Source organism: Leuciscus leuciscus (assembly GCF_965113295.1).
Source record: "Leuciscus leuciscus genome assembly, chromosome: 14".
NCBI classification, from domain to species: domain Eukaryota; kingdom Metazoa; phylum Chordata; class Actinopteri; order Cypriniformes; family Leuciscidae; genus Leuciscus; species Leuciscus leuciscus.
The window spans coordinates 32,750,387-32,771,344 of record NC_138738.1 but is presented as its reverse complement, the minus strand read 5'-3'; the positions used below and the strand labels follow the sequence as shown (position 1 = coordinate 32,771,344).

Sequence of the window (20,958 nt, the reverse complement as noted above, 5' to 3'; positions counted from 1 at the left end):
AATGCAATTAATAAAGCATTCGTTTCTTTCCGTCTTCCTTTAGCTACCATTTCAATTATATGTCCATGCTCTTATTCATGCAAATGATTTTAAACCATTCAAGCGCATTAAGACAAGACACAAAAGAGAATTGGTGTGGTACTGGTGTGCATCTGTGAATCTCCTGTCTGTGTGACACACACGTGACTCATGCACACAGAATGCCGTTTCAGACAGCACGCAAAAACACAAATTTTTGCCAAAATGCCCGTGTGAAATGATTGTAATGTTATGTGCGATTAATTAAGTTTTTTTTTTACAGATTAATTACTTAATTTCTTAATTGATAGCACACTATATATACAGTATATATATATATATATATATATATACACACTGTATATATATGTGTGTGTTTATATTTATCATATATATTGATATATGTACATACCTGTGTATGTATGTATATATACACACACACATATATATATATATATACAGTATAAGAATATATATATATATATATATATATATATATATCCTTTATGGATATGGATCTTCATCCTTTATGGATCTTATTATCTTGCACGTACAGATTATCGCTGACCTGCTGTCCTTCATCCACTGTCCGTTTTTTATTTGTGCACGTCAGTGTGCTTCTCTTTTATTATTAGCTTCGTCTCTCTCACGCCATGTGATGAGAACATAATTTATGTTTCACCAGTAATAATAACCTTTTAAAACAAAGCTTGTTGGAGTAACGTGAACACTCTACATCCAACAGTCTACTTTACAATGTTTAAATATGTGCTGTTTGTTGAGTCAGTGTGAACCAGCCTTTATGGCAGTAAGACAGTTGGCTAATGTCTGCTGTAAGGGCCGGTGAGAGATGAGAAGAACACAGGAGTGATGATGAGTTAGTGTTCAGTGGAGAGATAAAAGAGTGTGAATCAGTCATCGCTTCACTCCTCCGTGCTCTGTTGTATTTTATTGACAGTTACCACGGACACAACAGCAGAAAGCTGCTACCCACATTATGGGCTGCCTTAGATACGTGTGATGAAAGAGGAAGAGAGAGAAGCGGAGGATTGGGTGGAAAGATAAGGATGGAAAATGTGTGTATGGCAGCAAGAGAAGATGAAATGGATTGGAGGAAGTGGAGGGAGACGGAGCTCCAGACAGCTCTGGGATCTCTCATACTATTAACTCTGTATGCAGGGGTAAGGTTGCTATGGAAACCCCCCTTTACATCCCCTATACCAAGGTTTCCATGGTGACCGGGGCCTTCGCTCGTCACTTTGGGGTTCCTCGGACACACTCTATCGCTCATTGTTGGGTTGCCGCGAGGATGCTCGGGATACTGCAGAGGCCGCCCTGTCACTCACACATCGCGTTCCCATGGGAACCGACTCCTGTGGCCTGCTGTGAGGTTGTCATGGAGACAGCCCACGGGCAGGTAGCTGAGGATAAGTGGGGTGATGTAAGGGTTAGTAGAAGGAGGTTAAAACGCCCTGTGTTGTATCTGCAGAGAGGAGTCTCACAAGCACTTACACAGACGCTGGTTGTCTGTCACGCACTGATGCAGTTACAGACACGCGCATATGATCGATGCCATGCATTTGACGCTCTGTTGGGCAGCTGGGACATTCCATCACACAACTCACCTGACACGTTCCCCGCTCACATGCCATAATAACTCCTCGCTGAGATGGAGACCTTCAGAGGAGGCCTGAGACATAGTTATTCACAGCACAGCGCCCCCTGCTGGACAGAGGAAAGAAAATGAACTAGTAGCACAACTGCTTCCACATTATACTTATGACAACTCAGGTAACAGTGTTCAGCGCACATACATGAGATCGCAGATTATTACTATTGCTGTCAATTGATTAAAACATTGAATCATGTTCTCTGCATTAACATGAATTATCTTGAACCTGCTGAAATGTTCCTATAAATATATTTTCTTTCCAACTGTGCATTCTGAATAATAAATAAATAGTTCGTGTCAAGTCTCAAAAATATGGTCTTGGACTTCGAGTACTACAACACTGAACAAGTATAGCACTTCTACATAGTTTTTCTTGCTTAGTTGGGGACACTTAATATTCAGCAATATTATTGACCTGACTGTACTGACGCTGCTGTGTGAGATCTGAACTGAGCTGGACAATGACATCATTTTTTGCAGAACTGCTTTATAGATGAAATTAACTAATTTAAAGGAACACGCTGACTTTTGGGGACTTTAGCTTATTCACTGTATCCCCAAGAGTTTGATAAGTCCAGGAATAAGTCCCCTTCTCATCTCCGTGTGTGCCGTAACTCTGTCTGACGCACCCACCGCTAGCCTAGCTTAGCACGAAGACTAGAGGTAAACGGCTCCAGCTAGCATACTGCTCCCAATAAGTGACAAAATAACGCCAACATTTTCCTATTTACATGTTGTGATTTGTATAGTCAGAGCGTGTACAAATAACAAGGTCACATGAGACACAGCCATCTTCTAACCGTATACATACTGGGAACTATATTCTCAGAAGGCGAAGCACTGCTACTTGAGCGGAGTGATTTGTTCGCAGCACCTGAAAAGCCCCCGTGGTGAGGAGCAGAGAGTTCACTCAGAGTTGGAGTAAATCACTCCGAGTAAATATGTATGTGTATTTTTCAGGTGTGGAACTCACCGGAGAAAAAGATGTTGATTTGGCGGCAAAAATTCAGGAGCTGCTGGAGTTCTTGAATGAAAAGCAGCATGAGCTGGAAGTGAGCGCAGAACACACACACAAACGTCTGGAGCAGTGCTTGCAGCTACGACACCTTCAGGCGGAGGTCAAACAGGTGTGTGTTTTAAACCAATTGCTACATCTCAGCTCATGCTCACATTTTGGGACCCTACTTGAAGTCACACTCATCGTAATGTCATGAGGAACGCCTGATTTCAGGAAAAAAGCCTGTGCTGTGCTAATGTCCGAGATTGTGACTGATGCCATTAGTACTGAGTGCCCAGCTAATTGCCTTTATCGTTGACACTTTGAGTGTGCACACACACACACACACACACACACACTGTCGCTCATATCCAGACTCTGGCTGTGCGTGGGTGCAGACTGCAGCCCTGCATTTCAGAAAAATGAATCAATCAATTCACTTGCAGTATTTCATAGACAGCATTGCTTTCTTACTGGCAGTGCTGTCATCTCGGGACCTCTCAGCTTTATCTTTGCTCTTTAATTAATTATATTGTATCTTATTTCTATATGTACTTTCTTGCACATCAGTTTGGTTAGAACATGAATGTAAATGTAGGCAGGGTGTTACATAATGTGGGAGTGGGGACTCCCTCCAGCTCAGCTTTAATGTTTCTGCACCCTTAATGTTTCTGCACATTTCACTGATTCTTGAAAAATGGAACGAAACGTTGAACAATTTGCCATTAGTTTTGAAAATGGCAGCATTTCCACTTTGATATGAATCAGAGATGTTAACTAGAATGTTCTTTAAACAAATCATCTTATTTACTGACCTCAGACCATCAATAAATATTTGAAATAAATAAAAAGTACAATAAAATGAACAAAAGTAGACGTACTAAATTGTCCTGAGAGAAGGAAAACGGCCATTAAAAAATTCAAAATTGTAAAACCAGCAATAGTTTTGGATAAGATTTGGAATAGAATTTGCATTTTATTTAAACCACCATGTATATATTTTGCACAAGTCATGTCATAAGTCTGTTCAAAATACTCCAGTCTTCAGTGTAACAAACATACACACACATATATATATATACATACATACACACTGTAAAATGTGATCAGTTGACTTAACTTAAAAAAAGTGAGAAAACCTGTTGCCTTAAAATTGTTAAGTAAATAAACTTCATGTGTAATTGAAAAAATTAAGTTATGTGAACTTGACAATTCCACACAACTTAATTTTTTTTAGATATATTATTATTATATATACAGTGTGTATTTATATAAATATACTGTAGCTACTAATTAGACATACTTAAAATTAGGCATACATATACATATACATATACATATACATATATATATATATATATATATATATATATATATATATATATATATATATATATATATATATATATATATATACATATATATATATATATATGTATGCCTAATTTTAAGTACCGGTATGTCTAATTAGTAGCTAACAACACCAGTTAAACAAATTAGCTACTGACAGTGGCAACAATTCAATAGATGGAGCTGAAAATCGGTTGGGAGCCATCCTATATTGTAAATTTATAGTTGAATGCTAGATTTGCAAATATTTATTATTTGACATGGCACATTATTTCTGTATCTGACAGAGTTGAGACATTGAGTTACAGCAAGGAAAACACATTTCAAAAATGTTGTCAGAAAATGGAAAAAGCAGGAGGCTGCCCCAAACCCTAAATGAATACCTCTGAATATGTTAAAAGATTAATCTGAAATAATTCATAGCCTTTCATGTTTCACTTCTGTAGCCTGTTTTGTCACATGGCCGTGTGTGGGTGCATTTGCATACACGTGCATGATCATTTACATGCGTGTGATGGTCTGTGCAGGTGCTGGGTTGGATCCGTAATGGTGAATCCATGCTGACGGCGAGCACAACGAATGCTGGTTCCCTGTCTGAGGCGGAACAACTTCAGAGAGAGCATGAACAGTTTCAGCTCGCCATCGAGGTACACACACACACACACACACACACACACACACACACACACACACACACACACACACACACACACACACACACACACACACACACACACACACATTTTGCTTAATAGATTCAGCAGGGGGCAGATGAATCTGCTATAATATACTGTAATATGAACATTAATATTAAATATTAAACCTTGTGTACATTATTACCTGCAATTAGGAAAAAAAAATTCTGCTAATAGAAAACAGATTATTTATTTAACCCTGTAGGTATTACAGTAATAAACACATTTTGGGGAATGTTTATGTCAATATAAACAGAACATAAATTGATCTATAAATTAAAATGCCTCCCTTCGTTATATTCATCAAAGGCATGGAATACCAAACAGCTGAGTTTATTTTTTTCTGAGTTTAGAAAAAAACAACAATTACTCAGCAAATTTATGAAGTAAGAAGCACTTTAGTCCAAAATGAAGACCGAGTTTTAATTCAGCAAATTGCTGCGTATAATTCTCCACTAACGACAGCCTCTCTAAATCAAAGGAAGTCAGTGCTGAGTATTGGCCAAATTTTCCCTTCTGCCAAATATATGTTTTAATCATCTACAGCAATGGTTCTCAAACTTTTCAGGCCAAGCACCACTTTTCATCAACTCATATTTGCGATGCCAAACAAATGGGCGAATTTAGGCTGCTAGTTTTATTCATCCAGCATGTGCTCTTATGAAAGCAACAGACTGTGCTTCACCGCTGATTGTTTTGGCTTTGAACGGCAGGACGTCTAACTGAATGTGTCTTAATTGCCCTCCTCCCTCCGTGACCTTACCAGCCTCTTCTGCGGTCCTGGCAGTTAACACAATTAATTTAAGTACACCTTAAGAATTAAAACGAGCCCCTTCTTGAAAGTAAGGGTGTGCAATTTAGAAAAATATATACATTTTATTTATTTATATATATATATATATAGCTTATTAGATGTATGCATGCATCATCCTATGTCAAATTCTTACATTTAATCAATAAATTCAATTATTATTATAATACACTGCAGAAATCTAATTCTAAGGTCACAGTCTTAATGAGTGAGTCATTTATTCAACCAATTTGCTCAAATGGCTGATTCATTCAGCATTCATATTCACTATTCCCTACATTACTCCACTAATATAGTCCACTTTAAGGAGTGAATTAAAATGAGTGAGTGAATTCGGACACTGAGTGCGTCGGAAGGGCTGCCGCCTTTGCATAGTTTGTATTTGTCGTTTAACCCCCTGAGGTCTGTGGGGTTTTTGGGGTCCTTGAGATGTTCTGACATGCCCTGACATTTGTGCTTTTTTCAGTTGCTTATAAACATATTAATGGCAAAGGTATAATTACACTCTATTTAGCACAAACAGGGCTACCATAATATGTGAGCAACATGCATGTACATGTTTGTATTTTTGAGATAATAATGTTTATGCATGGTTATTGAAAAAACTAAAAACTAAAGTTTCTGAAATAAGGCCACAAAACACATACTAAATATGTGACAATAAGACTTTTGACTAATTGATGTCGTTGCCTAGAGTTTTTTCTTCAAAATGATGTGAAAATCATCCTGCCCTTATCATTCACATAACACAATACATTGATTTAAATCTTGTAAAACACTTTTTGTTTGTAAAGGCAATATGCGCAAGGGGCGTCAACCATTCAACAGCATCATGCATATGTAGTGGTTCACACCTGAGGAGACAATGGGGCCCGCATACTTAATGAGCCATTCATTCAGGTGTGTCACCTATAGCCACAAGAAAGAATGCAAGAGCAATATATATATATATATATATATATATATATATTAGGGATGTCAATTTTCACAAATTCCCATGATCGATCGTCGTTTAAATTAACGATCAATTAATCGATTAATCGTTAGCCTTAATACTGCGATATGCGTCTACTGCAGTGGCTATGACAGCATGACAGGGTCTGCAAATGCTGCTCAAAACGCTATGTTCCTCACCAAATCAATTAGAATGGTTTTAAATATAAATAAAGGGCTAGTAGGATTGTAAAATGTTTCGATGTGATTGATAATTAAATTAATTATTTAATAATCAAATATAACTACTAATACAACGTGTCACCAACGCCGCCTCATATGCGCTTAGAATGTGTGACTGTTGTGGACGTGCTCTTCCTGGAACAACTGCACGCGCTGAATGAATCTGCTACCGTTAAACTGGAGCACTTTGCTAGCACGTTATTTATCTAAAAGAAACGCATCCTATATGAGATTAATCAGATATATTCAAAATAAACATAATATTACAAATTATATCTGCACAAAATTACGCAAATTCATGCTCAAGTGAACTTGAACTAAGTTACGTGCCATTCATTCAGAACTACTCATGTTGTGGACGCGGTCTTCCTGGAGCAACGCGACATGGTAACTAAACCCAAATAATTCACAATGTTGTATTACAATATTGTAATCTTTATAATGTTATGTAATATTACAGTCCCACTCCCAATAGTCATTATTAGTCGTGCACTGCCGTTTGAGCTGCGCGCGCTTACGCTGACGCTTTACTACAGAGTTAATTCTTAACCAAATGCATCCAATATGAGATCAATCAGATATAGATAGGCCTACAGAAAATAAACAGTATTACAACTTACATTTGCACAAAACAAAAGCCTGCGAATGCACACGCAAACTTATAGTCATGATGAAGGTGTAAAATGGTCCCAAACATAACTCCAGCGCGCTCGCTTACATGTTTCGTGGTTGAGCAGCGCGCACGCGCATGAAGACCTGCTTAATCGATGATCGATAAGTTGTATCGATTAAATGTATTATCGACAATTAATCGATCGTCGATTAATCGTTGACATCCCTAATATATATATATATATATATATTCTACCAAATTGGTTCACAGTTGGAAGCATGTCAAATTTTTTTTTTTTTTTTTTTTTCACAAATTTTGCTTGCAAATTGTATAATATCCAAGGAAAATCATTTTAAACTTAGCAAACTGCCAGCTCCATAGTAATGAAAAGATATATCTTGAGCTCTGTCATGGAAACTAGCATGTATAAAACTTAAAGGTTGTATTAGTGATTTCAGGCCCAAACATAAATTATCACATTCATCTAATCTTTCCTAACGATCCGCTAGCTGCCCGCCCCATAAGCAGGCCGTCAAAAAAACGCGTCTCTGTAGGCAGCCTAGGCTCTGAGATCTGTCCTCTGTTGAACCTCTGTTGTGAGGTTTTCGCATGCAGCCGTCATAGGCAGCCGTGCACGAGCGCAAAACCTCACAACACCCACCCCTGTCGGTGATTGGTTGGAACACTATTTATTTTGCTTTTGAGTGGTTGGTGAAACCAATTGTTTTTGTGTGCAGATCTCAGAGCCTAGGCTGCCTACAGAGACGCGTTTTTTTGACGGCATGCTTATGGGGCGGGCAGCTAGCGGATCGTTAGGAAAAATTAGATGAATGTGATAAATGTATGTTTGGGCCTGAAATCACTGATACAACCTTTAATTAAACAATTTAATAATCAATTAAAAAGGAATTTATACCTGTATGACATTACGCTGTACCGTTAATTAGACCAGCGGTTAAGAAAATAGATGGATGGATGTTTCAGTCGCGAACGCAATCTTCTGGCGAGACCAAGAATTCATTCGGCATGACACTCACAGTGCATTATGGGTATTCTCTAGCCCAGTGGTTCCCAATTCCAGTCCTCGTGACCCACTGCTCTGCACATTTTGTATGTCTCCCTTATTTAACACACCTGAACCAGATCATCAGCTCATTAGGAGAGACTCCATGAACTGAACTGAGTGTGTCAGATAAGAGAGACATACAAAATGTGCAGAGCAGTGGGTCACGAGGACTGGAATTGGGAACCACTGCTCTAGCCATTGAGCATACATCGGTTGTACTTTATTGCGGTGCATTATGGGATTGAAAGAGTGCACTCGATAACATTCACTATGGTTTCGGACACCACTACAAATGGCTGCCCCCTCAAATAGTGCCCTATTGAAGGGAGCTGTGATTTCAGATTTACAGCCTGTTGGTTCATCATAAGTGGATCATTGAATCAATGATTCATTCAAATACGCTGATTCATTCAGCAACAAAGCGCCACTGTGAGTTGCTTGAAAGACGCACAACAGTTTCGCTGTGAAACTCAGTTTGGTACCTAAAACTGTATCTAAAATGTATCTCACAATAGTTCAATCTCTAATTCTATATCTATAGATCTATATCTAATTTGCAATCGTGTTGATATTCTGAAACAATAGCATGCTTGTTTGTGTGATATTGCTTAACTACTGTATATTACAGAAAGATAAGACCCCCATATATTGATTTTCATTCTAATTACATTCTACTAGGCTACATCAGTAAGTGAAAGTGTGAACTCAAGACATGTCTTAGCTTTTTTTTTTTTTTTTGTAAAGTGAGTGACATGTTTAGTGTCAGCTTCCACATTGTTAAATATCGTTAATTGTTTAGCCCTACTTGAAAGTCCCTCTCTTTGCCCACAGTCTCTGCTCCACGCCGACTCCCTCCAGCGCACCCACCAGAGTGCCCTGCAGCTCCAGCAGAGAGCGGAGCTGCTGTTGCAGGCCGGTCACTATGACCCAGACGCCGTCCGGGCCTGCGCCGAAACCGTGGCCCTGCACTGGCAAACCCTCATGCTGAAGATGGAGGACAGATTAAAGCTGGTTAATGCCTCTGTGGCCTTCTACAAGACATCTGAACAGGTGGGTTGTAATGGAGTATGTCATGGTTACCATCAATGCCAACAAGTGTTAGTGGCTGAGATTGTGGTTGAACTAGTGATAAACCTGTAAATTTAAATTTAAATGGCTTATCAGCCTTTTTTTAGATAAAAAAATTCTATGTACATGTGAACCAGATGAATGTCTTTGGCCATTGCAGTAAATGTCATGTTTTTTCAGTGCCTCACGCCATGAGCGCTGCATTTTTAAGATGCCCTGTGAGGTTTTTTAGTAGCTCATTTGAAAAAGAGTTCAGCTTTGAGTTGTAGCCTTCATTTAAAGTAATATTTTAAGGGCATAAGAAGCTGTATATTTTAGACACTACCGTTAAAAAATTTGGTGTCAGCACTATTTTTTTAATGTTTTGAAATAAGTCTCTTATGCTCACCGTGGCTGCATTTATTTGATCAAAAATACAATAAAACAGTAATATTGTGAATTATTATTACAATTTAATATGTTAAATTGGTGCTTAAGTATAATTTCTTGAAAATTATATTGAAAACGGTTGTGCTGCTTAATTCCTTCTTGGAAACTGTGATGCATTTTGTCCATGATTCTTTGATGATAAGAAAGTTCAGAGAAACAGCATTTATTTGAATTTTATTTTTTATTTTTGAAAATCTTTACTGTCACTTTTGGCCAGTTTAATGCATCCTTGCTGAATAAAAGTATTAATTTCAATCAATCATTCAATCAATAAAATATTACTGTCCCCAAACTTTTGAATGGTAGTGTACATTAGTCTAACCTGTGGTAATAAAGTATGCTTTTAAAAATCCAAAAAATACAGTTCATAGATAGAGCCCATATGCATTGCTGGCACCTCACATGGGGTCACATGAAATCCTTTGAGATAAAAGAGCCATTGACATTGAAGAACGACTTGCCTTAAAGGTTCATTGATTTGGATATTTGGATATTATCGCCCAATAATCATGCTCATTTGTACCTAAACAGAAATGTTAGCTCCCCCTAGTGTCAGTTACAACATCTTCTGAAAATACGCACTATTGTCAGTTTTTTTTTTCTCCAATGAATGCAATAAATATTTGCCAAATGTTTTATTTTTCATTTAATGGTGGCAATTTTATATATGTCTCTTTACTGTCATTACATTGTATTGTATTAAATATATTACCATCATATCTGTGATTGGCCACCCTGCTCTCTGACTGACCACTGTAAAGCATACAGAGACTTAAATTAAGCTTTGTGATGCTACTTTGTATGTGTGTAACATAGTGTATGTCTACTTCAGGTATGTAATGTGTTGGAGAGTCTGGAACTGGAGTACAGGAGAGAGGAGGACTGGTGCGGAGGTCATGATAAATTGGGCTCAATGGCAGAGACTGACCACGTCAGCCCTCTCATCAACAAACACCTGGAGCAGAAAGAAGCCTTTCTCAAGGTATACCTCACACCCACACATGCACAGACTCAAAACACCTGCAACAACAGAAGCTCATCAGCTCTCTCACCAATTTGTCCTTTTTTATATTTTTAAAAACTGCATCTGCAGCAAAATTTCACCATATGTGACCACATATGTGTCGGTTAAAATAGGTCACAGCATGTAAAAAATATTTTCATTTGTAATAAAGAAACCTTGACTAAAATATTTCCTCAACACTCCTAAAACCTCACTTGCTATCAACATGGTAAATGAAGAAGTCACTGTACAGTTTAGGCTTATGTGCACTGACTCTACGGAATGTTTTATTTCTCTGGTTCTAGGCGTGTACTTTAGCTCGTCGTAACGCAGAGGTCTTTCTCAAATACATCCATCGAAACAATGTGAGCATGCCTGGGGTCGCCACCCACAATCGAGCCACTGAGTCCCAAGTCAAAGGTCAGGACTACTTAAAGGCATTATACCTGCAAAATATACAGTTGGTCTGTATGCGATTGTGCCTGAATGTTTGTAATTATGCATTGATGTTGTCTTGTGTGTTTTTTTAATGTTTAGCCATTCTGAGTGAGCTGCTACAGAGGGAAAACCGTGTCCTTCATTTTTGGACTCTGAAAAAAAGACGTTTAGACCAGTGCCAACAGTACGTTCTGTTTGAACGACACGCTAAACAGGTGAGTGAGAGAGTTTTATACAGGCATATGTTTTGAAGCATTCGATAACATTGGTGGTTTTGGTTTTGTCTTTGAAAAAAAAGAACTACACTTTAGCATACTTTTAAAAATAATATTTGTTACGGAAATAATATAGTTAAGACTATAAAAGAATATACTTAAGTGCAAACTTAATATAGTGTTAACCCACTTAAGTAGGTATTAATTTCATCTTTATATGTAATTTCATAATTACTTTTATTGTCCTTGAAATATGGTTATAGTGTACTGCCAAATGTACTGACAAGAATTTATGGGAAAGTATTTAATATCATTTATTAATTATTTAATTATTTAAAACACAATGATTTCAAATGTCTTTAAAGTATAAATATAAAATATATAAAATAAATATAAAATTTTATTTTGACATTATTGCAAAGCACACTTTTTAAGTGAAGCAACTTAGTCATTAAAAAAGTGTATTCTCTTTAAGTACACTTAAGTGGCATTTCTTTCTTAAAAAATGTAATACAGTTTTTAATAAATCATTATACTGTACTAGATTTGAAGTACTGTACAAATGCACATTCAATATAATTAACGTACTTCTTTTTCACAAGGGTTAGGAACTTTTTGTTTAAACCATTAGTTAGACCTTTATCTAGTACAAAATGGAAATCTGCTTGTCCAATGAGAGGAGAGATTGTGAATAAACACATGAAATGACTTTTAACTTTTTAAAACTCTGTCCTCTACGCAGGCCATTGACTGGTTACAGGAGTCAGGAGAATATTTTCTATCCACACACACATCGCCTGGTGATACCAGCGAAAAAGCTCAGGAACTACTAAAAGAGTACGAAGATTTCCGTGTGTCCGCTAAGGTAAAAACATTGACAACAGTCAATGATGACGATTATTGAAAATTCATTCACTGTCATGTTGTTTCAAACTTGAAATCTTTTTTGGAACATAAAATCAGAATTTTTATGAAGAATATCCTTCTTCACTTTCAGCAAACGCAGGAGAAGGTGAAGCTGTTGATCCAGCTAGCTGGTAGTTTAGTGGAGAAAGGGCATGTCCATGTGACCGAGCTCAAGAGGTGGGTGTCCACGGTGGACAGACGGTACCGAGACTTCTCCATGCGGATGGGTCAGTACCGCTGCACCTTAGATCGAACGCTGGGAGTGTGTTCTGAGGTGAGATGCCGAGCAAAGCCAGTTTATGCATCCTATTTATAAATCATAATTTTATATCATGAGGAATCAAAAGTTTAGATCAGATAAAAAAAAGCAATTTTTGGTCTATGTAGCAGAATGTGAATGTGTGCAACATATTCCTGGATCAACATCTTTGTCATTCCCTATGATCTCTCCAACAGGACAATAAAGATCTGGAGCTGGACATTATTCCAGCCAGCCTGACCCACCCTGACCCAGAGGTCAACCTCAACGACCCTGACCATGAAGTTAATGAGGAAAAGAAGAAATCTGCCAGAAAGAAAGAGTGAGTGATGAAGATTTTAAATATGACTCAGAATCCTTATGGTGCGTGCCAGCTTCCTGTGCACAGGTTAAGCCGATAGTCCCAAACTAAATCACAGCATCAATAGCTTCTTCTTCACACAAAATCCTTTTTAATCTAAATCATTTCCTGAGGAATTAGCTTTGTGTTATGAAGTGCTGTCTCAGACGTTCTTTGCATTTGAATGTCTGTAATTTGCTGGGCTTTCAGTGGGGCGTTTTGGTCTCTCTGTAGGTATATTATGGCTGAACTGCTCCAGACAGAAAGAGCTTATGTACGAGACCTACAGGAATGTTTGGAGGTGAGAGCTTTAGAGGTTTTCTCAGTGATCTCAGACAGTCATGGCTTTTTGATTGCAACAATAATCCAAGGCTGCATAGTTATATACTGTACAAGAATTGTGAACTAAGGATAAACTAACCTTCCTTGTGCTTTTATGCGCAGACTTTTCACTGGGAAATGACGAGCGGTGCAGAGATCCCATCTGGAATTGCGAATAAGGAACATGTGATCTTTGGGAATATTCAGGAGATTTATGAATTCCACAACAAGTATGTTTTCAAACAGGCTTTACATCCAGGTTTATGTAGATTGATTTGCATAGGCGCTATAGCTTAGCAGTAAAGCTGTCATTTTGATGGCTCGTAAATCTGTAACTTTGATGGTGTGTGTAAGTATGTGAGTAATTAGTAGTGCTTGCCAAGGAGGTCTAGCATTCCCATTCTTCTCAATGGCAGTTGCTTAGCTGGTGCATTTCCACCCTGAAGTACGGCACGCACTTACTACCATCTTTGCACATGAGACTCAGTTTTTACCTCAAATAGTGTTGTTATTGTTAACTCAAACAAAAGCATATGAAAATTGTTTTTGTTAATTTATACAATGCTGAAATAAAATAAATATTATTTAATTAAAAAAATTACATAATATTAATAAAATATAATAAATATTTGTTATTTAATATGAAATATTATATTAATAAAATAAATATTAGAAATATTAGATGAAAAACTTAAACTTAAAAAACATAAATGAAAATTATAAGTGGTACCTTGGCAAAGTTAAACCACTAAAATTACTAAAACTAAACTGAAATAATAAAAAAACGTTTGAATTTTTTTAAAGCTAAAATTACATAACATAATTAACATAACAATATTCCTAAATTAAAATGAAAACTGAAAAATAAAAATAAATTCAAAATATTAATAATTCAAAATATTAATACATTCTTTAATAGTATAATATTACTATAATAACACTCTCAAGAGCAGATTGGCTGATGCAAAGTGCCAAACTATATTTAATAGATACAATTTAATATTTCATCCTTTCAAAAGAACAGAATGATCATGTTCATCAGTGTTGTTCATTGGCCAATGCTGATATTCTCAAAATGACCAAATATTGGTCTTTCACTAGGAACAACTACCCTATCAACAGCATGGAAACCACTCACTTCCGACGACACACACAGTCATATTTTTTCAGAAAGTGTAAAAAACTAGTTGTGTTTTACCATAATTTGTTGTTTTTGCAGCATTTTTCTTAAAGAGCTGGAAAACTATGAGCAGCTTCCAGAAGATGTGGGCCATTGTTTTGTCACATGGGTGAGATACAGATGAATCATTGTCTTTTTTCCTCAACATTTTCTTTGTTAGGAGAACATATTGTGATTTCAGTATGTACAAGTCATTTTACTCCATTTGAATATTTAAAAACCAGTGTGTGCTAAGAGGCTGTAAAATTGGGAAATTTGCCCACTCTGCATTTTGTTGATCATTATTTAAAGCATGAAAGGTCTAAAATATCAATTCAGCTGTGAAGTATTAATGTTCATAAGCAGTTGCTTCTGGTACTTTCAAAATCCGGTGAGGTTGTTTGCAACATTAAATAGTGAATGTGTTTATTTTTTTCCTTGTTCTGAAGGCTGATAAATTTCACATGTACGTCACCTACTGCAAAAACAAGCCCGACTCCAGTCAGCTCATCCAGGGCCAGGCCGGGAGGTTCTTCGATGTGAGTCGGCTCTCTTTTTTCTCTCATTTCATTTTGGAGGTTTGTGTGGCATGTGAGGTGAGAAGCAAGAGATGACTCAAAGAACAGACAGGAGCCCCTTTCACACAGCACTTTGAACCCGGCAAATTGCCGGCAAATTGCCAGAGTGCCTTCTGTGTGAACGCAAACTCGACCCGGGATTTATGCCGGGTTCGATGCCGGGTCGGGACCTAGTAACATTGCCGTGTTCAGACCCGGAACGCGCGCTGTGTGAACAAAAGCCGTAATAATGCCGTGTCGTAGCGATGACGCTCAAGCGCGGGATCGTTCGCCAGCTGTGAAACGGTACGTAAAGCGCAATTTTATGATCGAATCAGAGAAAAAAATGCACAAGCGTGGTTTCTCGAGAGAGAGATCGCAGCTCATAAGCAAACTTAAGACGCTGCTGAGATTACAAGTGACATCGATGTCACGTGTCTTTACGGCATTTTTACGGGTTGTGTGTGAACGCACTCTCTGATTCCGGAAAATCACTGGCAGTGTGAATGAACCAAAATCAAACGTACCCGGGTCAGATCCCGGGTCACTTTATCCGTGTATTTTCCGGAATCTCTGTGTGAAAGGGGCTAGGGAGTGCTAGAGAGCTGCTGTCACCCACCCTGACTACTCTCCCAGCCAACAGGGAATGTTTTCAGAACTTTAGCTAATGTTCTGGCAAGGTTCTTTCAAAGTTATGAACAAACGTTCTTCCAGTAATGTTAATAGAATGTTTAATCAAAGTTATCTGTTCTTTAATAATGTTCTCAAAATGTTAGCACCAAAAAATTTTTCTAATATTTTTTAAACTACTTGTTACAGAATGTTCATGGAAAATGAAAAAGTAATGTTCCCATACTGTTTGAAGAATGATAAAAATTGAATGTTTTCTTAACGTTTGCATATCCACGTTTTTAAGACATTTAATAAAACGTCTCAGGTTACGACTGTAACCATGGTTCCCTGAGAGTGGAATGAGACGCTGCGTCATGATGATGACGGTATGGGGAACGCCTCAGCGGGACTGCATCTGTAGCCCGTTTGCAACTATTCCACTTCTGTTTGGGTAACATCACCATGTGGCGTGTGACGGCATACTGCTGAAGCTATAAAGGATACCCGGAACAAAGCAACATCGGCTTCTGATTGGCTGAAGCAAGTCGCTCACAGGCATGCCAAACAAACTTTGTTGCATTATTTTCCTGTTATCACTGTAAAGCTGCTTTGAAACAATATATATTGTAAAAAATCACTATATAAATAAAGGTGACTTGACTTGACTTGAGGCGGATAGACCAGCCGAAAAACTATCCTGAAGGAACTCCAGCACTGAATCCATCGGGCAGTTAACTGGGTCCAACTGGTGTCCTCTGCACTATAAAGTGAAGACTCTCCACTTAAAATTGTACCGTTTCTTCATGGGGTCAACTCTCTCAGAGACAAAAGTTTAGGGGTTGATCCCCCTCAGGGGCCAAATCCACAACTTCCACTTCTCTGGCTGTGGGTGATAGATTGTGCCCCCTGCCTGCGATAGAAGGTCCCTTAGATATATTAGGTCCATGAACCATACTCGGGCTGGCCAGGACGAATCCCATCCTGGCAAGTCCTCTTTGGAACTTCCAGGAGCAGAGCGATCAGGGGAAAGGTGTACAGACAAAGCCTTGGCCATGTCTGTACCATGGATGCCATGGCCGCCTGTTGCCGACCCCTGTCCTAAAGGATTTTGGGTACTTGTTTTGGGGGCAGACCAGCTGATCAACCAGCAAACCACCAGAGTGGAAGACCAGCTAGACCAGCTGCATACCATCTTACCATCTTTGTTTAGCAGTTACCACAATTTTAAAGCAACAAGATTATTGTTGTTTTCTTCTGTTTCTCACAGGAAATACAGCGGAGACATGGGCTGGCCAATTCAATCTCATCATACCTGATCAAGCCCGTTCAGAGAATCACCAAATACCAGCTGTTGCTGAAGGTGGAGACTCAGTTTTTTTGTCTGATGTGATGTAATAATTATGTCATTTTAAATACATTTTGAATCAGTTTGCAGCTCTAAATGGGTGTGTTTGTGAACAGGAGTTGCTGACATGTTGTGAGGAAGGGAAAGGAGAAATAAAGGAGGGTTTGGAGGTGATGCTTAGTGTGCCTAAACGCGCTAATGATGCCATGCACGTCAGCATGCTGGAGGGTGAGCGATAATTACGGCAGCTGTGCTGAAAACGCAACTGTGTGCAGAAGGGTTTTTTTCTTTTACAATTAGACTGTAGAATAAGATTTGAAAATACGATTTGAAAAATTTGCCGCTTGTTTTTAATTATGTATTTTCTTGCTTGATGAAAAAAATCACTGACCAAAAAGCCAGAATCTGAATTTCAGATCGGTGGCAAAATCATTTTGCGATGTAGTTATGCATCTGTTTATCTGTGTGATTGTTGTTGTGGTTTCAGGTTTTGATGAGAACCTGGCCGTACAGGGTGAGCTGATCTTACAGGACACCTTCCAGGTGTGGGACCCCAAATCTCTGATCCGCAAGGGCCGGGACCGACATCTCTTCCTCTTTGAGATCTCCCTCGTTTTCAGTAAAGAGATGAAAGACTCGTCTGGACGCACCAAATATGTTTACAAGAACAAGCTGTTGGTAAGGATGACACATTGTCAAGAAGTGTAAACATCATCAGCAAAATGAGGTCTTTAGTGACTTTTTCCCACTTTATTAGTAAGTCGCTAGTGGTAGTGTGAATTCAAATGTGTTTTGACAGACATCAGAATTAGGAGTCACCGAACACATTGAAGGCGATCCGTGTAAGTTTGCTCTATGGGGCGGTCGGACTCCCACATCTGACAACAAAACAGTTCTTAAGGTAAGATGTATATATGTAAATGTCTGTGTGTATCAGTGTCAGATAAACCTACAGAGATATCAGAACGACACCCTAGTGGCTAGTGCACGTCATACTAAGTAAATGAATATTTCTACCTTTATGAGGGTACTTTTTTATAACACTGTATCCTAAACAGACAAGAGACCAGAAACACGATATTATGATAATTAGCACCGTCAAAATGAATGCTTAATGTATGCAGTTAATTAAATTAAGTATAATATTTCTAAACTGTTTCATTCTATGTGATTTACACAAAGGCTTATTATTTAGTCATCAATCCTGAACCGTCTGAAAGTACTGCAAAAAAAAAGACTCACAATTGAGATTAGTCACAATTAAATATTTGAATCAATTGCCAGCCCTGTTTAGAATTTATCAAATGTTTTAGAAATTTCAGAATAAAACCTGAACATTTTTTGCATCCATATTGCAAATATCTCTGGTACAAATATCTCACACTAATTCCTGACCCTGGTGCACATGTTTTAAGCCATTGTACTCAGTTTGGTGATGCAAGTTCAAATCTCACTTCTGAAATCATGCATTTTCTCTTCTGTCTCTAACACATCGTCTCATCCACCTGAAGGCCTCCAGTATAGAAGTGAAACAGGAGTGGATCCGAAACATCAGGGAGGTGATTCAGGAGAGAACGGTCCACCTGAAGGGGGCGCTAAAGGAACCCATACACCCTCCTAAAACCCCAGCCAGGCAGCGCAGCATCAGCAAGAGGTATTTCACCTCATCCACCTGCTCTCTTTTATTCCCTGCTCAGATTATTCTCTAATCTGTATTAAGGGAATCAATACACCTGTACTCCCAAAATGCACAGCTTTAATCCCTATTGTGTATGTGATTATATTGGAAATTAGGTTAATAGTATTTATTTGATCTTTCAGGGAAACTACTGAAGATGCGGACAGTCAGGGTGATGCCAGCAGCCAGCCGGACACAATCTCCATCGCTTCCCGCACCTCCCAGAACACTGTAGACAGTGACAAGGTAGAACTACACTACAAAAACACAAATCAACTTTAATTTAAATGTAATCATGTCAACAAAGTTTGTGTGAGGATTAGGTTTCAAATATGTTTGTGTGAAAAATGATTTCTGTCCAATGGTAGTTACTTCCCCTATGGAAAATCTGGTTCTCTCGTGGACACATACATCTGTTTAGACAGCAAGCATCTTCCTCTGCAGTGTGTGTTACACTTTTCTTTTTTTTTTTTTTGAATAGAAAAGTTCAAGAGGACAGCATTTATTTGAAATTTAAAAAAAAATATTTACATTGTAAATGTCTTTGTGACTTTTGATAAATTTACTGCATACTTGCTGAATTAAGTATTAATTTCTTTAAAAAAGGAAACCATTCTTCCAAAAGATACTGTATTCCCTCATTTGGTGTTTTGATGATGATCAAAATTTAAGTCTAAAATCTCAGGAAAACGGTCCAAAATCTCCCCTAGATCTTCCTTTAATTGGTCTCACGTCTGTGTGTGTATGAGTGCATTTCTGAAACTTACAGTATTTGCCCAAGTTATTTTTGTCTGTAGGATGATTCATTTGCTCGCTTTCTTTTACCGCCTTCCTTGTTGACTTGTTTTTGTTATATAATTTTTATCCCTGTCCAACTAAATTTGATTCTGATTCGCTGTTATTCCTTCCAGTATGCCAGTGTGGCACAAACTGTATCATTGCTCTCCGTTTCTCCCTCTGTTATTTCTCTGTAATTTTATGATTACTTGCGCCTGCGCTTAACCCCAGGGCAGTCTCTCCACTCTTGTTTCATTCATCCGTCTAATTACAGACAAAAAAGCTCAGTCAACAGCAGCTCTTGTTTCCTAGAAACACTCTTTCAAGCATGCGCTCCTGCCATTGGTTGTTTTGCGGTGGTTTGTGTGGTTTACATCATGACACAGACTTGTCTCCATTTTAGATGGCACACCCTGACCGTTCACTGACTGTCTGACACTGCATGTTACACACAAAAAGGCGAGTGTTGGCAGTAACCGCTAGCTCCAATCTGATTGGCTGCTTAGCGGTGGGTTTATTTGCAACAATTGTATAGTAATAATATGTATAGTATAGTAGTTTGCAAGGTTAATGGCATCCATATTTTTTCAAAGAAAAGAGTTTTGAGATACTTTGTATAAATAAACATGACATTTTTAGCACAACTGCATGTAAATATTGCTTAGACAAGTGCTTGAGAAGTAAGTCTGACGGATCACAGTCACTTTATATGTCAGTCCTTCTGTATTGTTGAGTTGTACATTTTATTAAGCTTTTGTCACTTAACAAAGCAACTTGCAAATCATGCGATTAGTCATAATTACACACTTACAGTTTTCTTTTTTCTCTCTCTTTTCTTTCTCTTTGGAGTTATTGTACAGCTAGGCCTTCTTATGTCATTGTGGTTTGAGGTTTGTGAGTTTGTGTGCATGTATGACTGTGCGTGTGTGGGCGGCTCAATGGACATTCAAATATAGAACTATATATAGGCTTCTCATATTGCTTATTTTTCACAGACTAGACATTTCTTGACTTGTTTTTGTCTCTGTGTAGTCTGGTTTGGCATGTTGACATTTGTCCCCAGAAGTTATCTAAATCTGACAAAACCTCAATTTTGACGTCATCCTCAAAGGTTACAATAATTCAAAAACATAGCAAATGTTTGCGTTTATTTTTTAATTCCAAAATAGCAATAATATTGTTGCCTTAAGGTTTAGTCTTTGGAATGTCCCCATAAAACATGGAAACCCAGTGTGTGTGTGTGTGTGTGTGTGTGTGTGTGTACATACTGTATTCCCTCATTACAGTTAAATGTTTCACACACACACACACACACACACACACACACACACACACACACACACACACACACACACACACACACACACACACACACACACACACACACACACACACACACACACACACACACACACACACACACACCTCACTCTTTCCTTGCTTAGTTTGGAGT

The 20,958-nt window shown here is 38.1% G+C and overlaps 1 protein-coding gene across 1 annotated transcript in view; it reads left to right on the top strand.

Moving 5' to 3' along the window:
* kalrnb (kalirin RhoGEF kinase b) overlaps positions 1–20,958 on the top strand; it is an 84,859-nt gene that overhangs the window by 34,679 nt on the left and 29,222 nt on the right. Inside the window, exons 15-33 of the mRNA XM_082137469.1 lie at positions 2,651–2,817; positions 4,565–4,684; positions 9,230–9,448; positions 10,728–10,877; positions 11,204–11,318; positions 11,436–11,551; positions 12,294–12,416; positions 12,549–12,731; positions 12,914–13,038; positions 13,291–13,357; positions 13,501–13,607; positions 14,597–14,666; positions 14,986–15,075; positions 16,973–17,065; positions 17,167–17,278; positions 17,538–17,728; positions 17,850–17,951; positions 18,562–18,704; positions 18,872–18,974. Coding sequence (XP_081993595.1) covers positions 2,651–2,817; positions 4,565–4,684; positions 9,230–9,448; positions 10,728–10,877; positions 11,204–11,318; positions 11,436–11,551; positions 12,294–12,416; positions 12,549–12,731; positions 12,914–13,038; positions 13,291–13,357; positions 13,501–13,607; positions 14,597–14,666; positions 14,986–15,075; positions 16,973–17,065; positions 17,167–17,278; positions 17,538–17,728; positions 17,850–17,951; positions 18,562–18,704; positions 18,872–18,974 — 2,396 coding nt within the window. The remainder of the gene's footprint in view (positions 1–2,650; positions 2,818–4,564; positions 4,685–9,229; positions 9,449–10,727; positions 10,878–11,203; positions 11,319–11,435; positions 11,552–12,293; positions 12,417–12,548; positions 12,732–12,913; positions 13,039–13,290; positions 13,358–13,500; positions 13,608–14,596; positions 14,667–14,985; positions 15,076–16,972; positions 17,066–17,166; positions 17,279–17,537; positions 17,729–17,849; positions 17,952–18,561; positions 18,705–18,871; positions 18,975–20,958) is intronic.